The sequence below is a fragment of the Rhipicephalus microplus genome, chromosome 8 (genome assembly GCF_043290135.1).
Source record: "Rhipicephalus microplus isolate Deutch F79 chromosome 8, USDA_Rmic, whole genome shotgun sequence".
In the NCBI taxonomy this organism is placed as follows: Eukaryota; Metazoa; Arthropoda; class Arachnida; order Ixodida; family Ixodidae; genus Rhipicephalus; species Rhipicephalus microplus.
In genome coordinates this window covers 20735083-20741082 of record NC_134707.1, presented here as the reverse complement: position 1 = coordinate 20741082, position 6000 = coordinate 20735083, and the positions used below count along the sequence as shown (strand labels likewise).

Below are 6000 nucleotides of genomic sequence, written 5' to 3'. Positions count from 1 at the left end.
CAGAATACGCTCTGCGCCCAATTTACGAATGACGTGGATAACCGCCGCGGAGAATCGTGAGAGAGAAGGAACTAGGAAAGGGGAATGAACGAAAAAATATGCATACTAATATGGAATGGGCGAGGAGGACTATGTGAGGAGGCCACAAGAAGAAAGGATGCGGCCTGTGAAAGAGCCGTGAACAGTGAGGGGGGGGTTGCGCGTGGCATCCACGTAAGCCCCCCTCAGCGGGTGCCACGGCCACTCCCCCACCAAATGTTCTTCTCTCCCGCTTCGTCACCGTTTATCTCTCTTCTCAAAGCCGTTGCTGCCTGCTGCTTTATATTTGTTTCTCATCTCGCTTCGCCGGGCCACCCAACCAAGCCGGCGGCATCGGCAAGTGTTCCGTTTTCGCTACGTGTGCCCTCGTCTCGGCCGCAGTGCGCGTCGTGCTACCGCGCGAAGCAGGTGAACGAGTCAGGGACGAACGTCGGCGACGCTCGGTTTCTCGGCCAAGTTCAAGGCGGCACGCGGCGAAATCCGGCCAGCGTGTTTCTTCTGCGGCTAGCCGGCCGGGAATCCCCCGCTTCTGCCGGGCCGACTCGGTCACGACGTCGAAAGTGGGGCTTCTCGTGATTCGGAACTTCGTTGACCCTCTGTAACTTGGACCCCGAAACAGGAACCAAACTTTGCTGCACATATCCGGAACACCATTCATAATTCGGCTCCTGGTACTTTCGCTCTTCTGGTGCATCGAGCAATTCCTCTTGTTTCCTGTGGCGGCCCAGGCGAAACGGAACCCCAGCGACACTGCAAGGTTCTGCGGAATATTCCACGAACGGCCACGACGCGAAAGTGATCGCCGATATCCAACCGAACGCTGGTGACAGTTCGGCAACTGTGGTGCAGTGTTTCGCCTCTAGGACTTACGATCGAAGAGGGCTGCTGTTGCCACTCTCCTGACAAAAGTCTCAGCCTCTTCCACCCATCATCTGCAACTGGCAACATTTACAAAACAAAAAAAAAAGGTTGTCCTTTGCTTGCCATCGGGGAAACTACACCTGCAGATTTTTTTTTTAATTCGTGATAACAATTGCCTTTTGGGCATATACCAGCTTGCTACTGTGCTGTGCGCTTCTGGCTCGTCTGAAAACACTCCGCCTTTCTCGCGCGGAGCACCGGTGACGTTTCCGAGCTCCGCGACTGGCTCTTGGAACAGCATTCCTTCAGCTGTACGGGAGCTTCTTTCGCTCTCACGACCCTACAGGACGCAGGGAAAGAAGTCAGTCACTTCATCTACCACCATAATGAGGTAGCAATCGAACTCACCACTTCAAGTTCTTCAACCAACTCGTGCCACGAGTGAAAAGCTCAGCCGACTAACTACCGCGGGGAGCTGAAGGGATTAGTGCCACCACGTAGTTTTCCTGCCTCTGTGATTGTTCAGAGACTGCGCAGTCGAGACATCGGCTGACGACGACTTGACTATTCCGGTTCTTCGGTTTGACGTTTCCTTTCTAGTGAAGCTCGGTGGCATCGCCGCCGTTTTTTTTTTTTTTTTTCACGAATTCATAGCTCAGAAGTGCGTTTTGTTTTGCTGTGTGCGCGTGTTCTTGGAAAAGTGAACGAACCGTCGTTGCTGACGTGTGCGAGTGTTCGTCAAGCTCACGCCGAAGCTTTGAAGTATATAGGCTACCATCTCGAAGACAATAAGGAGGCACGTGTTTTTGGTTGCGGAATGCACTAATCAAACGACGATACGATACGTGACACTGATTTTGTGATCAAAACTCTGTGCTTCAAACAAGCAAGAATCGCACCAAGAACACGTGGAAACAAATTTCGGAAGTAATTTTGCTATGACAAGTGAACACTTGGCCTCTTGTAGAAATCCAATACCCTGCCTCAAGGAAGCTAGTTTCAGGAAAGACTGAAGAATTCACTCGTCATAGAAACATCTCAAGCTTATGCAATTGCTGCGGTAATGTTTATTTCCATTAGGCAGTGCTTCGAGGAGGAGGATTGAAAGAGGAAGGGCAGGGAGGTGAATCGAAATATTGTTTGTGGTTAGGAGCTTCTGTTGACTTTGTTTCGTTTGGCCAATTTTTTGTGGTGCCAAGGGAAAAGCGTGTCCAAAAGTGCTTCTTCGAACAAGCGAAAGATTCCGCGCATAAATGTCGTTCTCGGTTGTTAAGACTCCCGCCGCGTCAGTTCAATCAGTGCCCCACAACGAGCGCTCAAGGACAGCTCGTGAAAATTGAAGTAAATCCTAATTGAAGTGTGCGGTAAACTGCTTGAGATACACTGCGTGTGTTGCTTGTGATTTTGTGCGTGTGTGTGAATTTCACTCTTGCGACGTTGAGAGAGCCTTCGCCATGGTGGCCTTGGATATACCGTTGGTGCCGGCTATCATTCCGTTCACGGCTTTTCTGTTCGTTCGGTTTGGTGAACGAATAGTGCCATACCAAAGCGAACACATACAGAAGGAGTACGACTACATCATCGGTGAGTTCCTCAGCTTTCTTTTCACCTGGTGCGGCTTGCAGAAATAGAAAGTAAATAGCAAACAATATACCTGCCATCTAACGGTCAGATCAATAGCATCGATGGTTACAAGGGTGTTTCCTTACTATTGATTATTGCGACAGACATCGTCGCAAAGACTTGCCAGTCAGCTTGCAATTCAAGTGGGTCTGTTTTTGAGAGCTTTCTAGCTCAAGCTCCCAAGTGAAAGTTTGTTGCTGAAGGAGTCGTCTGCTCGAGTTACAAAAAGGACACTCGCCCACAATGCCTTCCTACCCCGTGGCTACAGCAACAATCGCCCCCCACACCATACACACCTGCACTCCCACCCTTCCCCACCGACACGCAATTACTCCCCTTCCCCCAAAGTCGAATTCCTGCCAACAACCAACGCGTCCACTAAACAAACGAAAAAAAAAATGCAGAGCTCTTGGGAAACAAGGCAACCCACCTGGGGTGGCGTTCAAGTGCATCTTTTCTGCATTTCATCAGCATCACCCACCCTTCCCTTCCGCTGCTCCCACCTTCAAGTTTCAAGCATAACTTCCCATTCTCCTACTTCTCAGGCCAAGGAGTACTCGGCTAAGCGCACACATTTTTCCAAATATTTTTCGCTTAAGAGCATCGTGCCCCTTCGTATTACGTGCAAAAAATATGAATAACTATAATTGACCTCGTAACCTGCTGTACTATGTAGTACTTACGTCCTGGTATATATTCTGATGGCTCTCCGACATTTTTTTTTATTTCACCCTTGCTGAGCTTTAGTATATACCTTCTTCATGACGGAGGGCAGGACGGGACAGGAATTAATGCCGTCCCCCCCCCCCCCCCCCAGTCCCGAAGGAAAGTGCCGGACTTTTATTAATGTTTATTCATCAATTCACACGCAGTATGCACTTTATTACGTAAACGTGCTCAAGTAATTAACCCTTACATGTATAAGCCACCCTTCCATGACGACATCTTTTTCGCTAGTATTACGCGGGATCAAGTGCAGCATGTCGCTAAAATTTAGCTTGTTCACGTGGCGCACGCACAGAGCCTTGCGGCAATTCTTAGAGCAATACAACGGCCGGGCTATAGACTGCACCTGCACGATCGCAGGATCAGCGCGTGCAGGTGCAGTCTTGCCCGGCTGTGTCAATACATAGAGGCTACCTTACTGTATTCTCCTCAGGGACCAGAGGATGTTGCACAGCCCTTATTAAATGCTTAAGCACTGCGGGTAATGGTCGCCAGGGATACCATGAAAATGAGACGTTCACAAAACGCTCATATTTGCTCAAGCATCTATGCACCTTTTCCCTCTTCTCTGAACCTTTCCGACGGAGACTCCCTGTGTGCTGCTGAAATCCCCGGAGGACAGTTGTAAATGTGCGTGACCTACCAAAAAAGAATAAAGATTTCGCTGTCGGGCCCGGTTTTTCGTCTCCTACGTACTAGGCTATGTGTTTCGCTGGTCCTCCTGTCACATCTCGAAAACTTCACCGACGGTCTTTCGAAAGTCGGAGTACGGAACACAAGCAAAGATACTCTTCGTTTATATGTTCTACTTCATTATACTTGTCCTTGACCATGACTGACCACTGAGCAAAGCCCACCGTGTCTCAAGAGGAAGTCGTCTTCATAACGGTCAAAGAATGCCCGCTTGAAGCGACCTTTGTGGCTGTTTTTTTTTTTTTTTTGTACGCTGTAGTGCTGACATGAAAGGGGGGAGGACCTCCCGTTGAGTTTAAGCGCGCCTAATGACGTCGGCACGAAGGGTGTCAGATATAGGCTAGCGCAATAAGGCTTCCGTCTTGCCTCTGTGTTTTGTTTTGTTTTTCTTATTTCTCGTCCCTTTTTCTCTGCCACTCTCAATCCCTTCTCGCGTGCTCTTGCAGTTTCATTGTCTAGGCCACGCGCCTCGCAAGAGTTATGACACAGGAGTCAACGACCAGAGCGACGCATTTTTTTATCCTTCGCGGTCTGCTTGCATCTGCCGACTAGGTGGATACATTCGAGCAATACAGTATTTCGAAAACACTGATAGCTGAGCACCCTCTAATATACGTGGTAGGTAGAAATCTGACGTGTGCTACCTTTAGCGCCGTTTTTTTAGTGTTACCGGAGTTCCATTGCATCACCTGGAATACATTTCCGATGGGCGCACTATGCGAAGCATGAGTATGACGTTCGCAGCTTTCTAATTGTCTTATCCGCTGTGTTTTAGTAAATGACTGTCTGTATACTATGTTTAAAGTGAAACAATGACGATAGCAAATGACTTCAAAGTACAATGACACGCACGTGCAACAAGGTCAATGTCCATGTGTCATATTTCTCGCGCTAAAACATTGCTCGGGACTTTAAGCAACACCGATAATATTACTGCGATATGTATATAAGCCCGTCATTTTAGTTGTACATGTTCAGCGATTTTCAAAACCTTGAAATGTGAAATTAAGCTCACATTTTATATACTGCAAAGCTTATTGCTCACAACTCGGTTACTACGATAAGTTTCAGATGTACTTCCGTACAACAACAAGTGCGTGTCTGAAGTTTTATATACAAGGTGTTTCATGGTGAGCTTATACTTCGTTCAAAAATTATATCACAATAACAATATACACACACCAAAACCGTCATACACATACATTGCAACATGACTCACTAACGTCAATGAGTACCCTTTCTTACCACTTCACTTGCCCCGCCGTGGGGGTCTAGTGGCTAAGGTACTCGGCTGCTGACCCGCCGGTCGTGGGTTCAAATCCCGGCTGCGGCGGCTGCATTTCCGATGGAGGTGGAAATGTTATAGGCCCGTGTGCTCAGATTTGGGTGCACGTTAAAAAACCCCAGGTGTTCGAAATTTCCGGAGCTCTTCACTACGGCGTCTCTCGTAATTATATAGTGGTTTTGGGACGTTAAACTCCACATATTAATCTATTACCACTTCACTTTTTGCTGAGGATACGCTCCAACAACAAGAAAATATTTTAAATTGCCTGTTTCTGAAGTGAACGTTTCGTGGCAGCTTGCATATTGGTTCAGAAATTTCTAGGTGCGATTTATATACACGTATTGCTTCGTCCATCGCAAGCTGGTCCAGTCTACGAGCATATATTGCGTAACGGTAAAAAATGTTACACGTATCTTAGCCCCTTCGCTTGTGAGTGGGGTGTGATTTTTGTCGGTCATCAGGACTTGTGACCTTACCCACCCGTATTTCTTTCATGAACGCATGCAATACAACCGCTAATGCACCGACACAGCACACATTCGTGCAATACATGTCTTTACGTACTCCTTCAGCCAAATATGTGGATAACTGGAAAAGATTAGTGTGTGTATAACGTAATCTTGTCGTATACTTATGTGTGTCCGTTGTGCGTTTTTTTTTCTCAAAATGAGCTCAATGTCAGCGAAAATATTCAATAAGAGCACACACTACAGATACTTGCTCACAATGGGGGCAATCTGGCAATGAAAGAGCTCTTTCTAGAAAGTCAA

General features: G+C 47.5%; 1 protein-coding gene across 1 annotated transcript in view; it reads left to right on the top strand.

Annotated features, from left to right (window-relative positions):
- Window positions 1-361: 361 nt before the first annotated feature.
- LOC142768856 (glucose dehydrogenase [FAD, quinone]-like) overlaps window positions 362-6000 on the top strand; it is an 87157-nt gene continuing 81518 nt past the window's right edge. Inside the window, exon 1 of the mRNA XM_075871259.1 lies at window positions 362-2484. Within this exon, the coding sequence (XP_075727374.1) occupies window positions 2355-2484 (130 nt within the window). The 5' untranslated portion in view covers window positions 362-2354. The remainder of the gene's footprint in view (window positions 2485-6000) is intronic.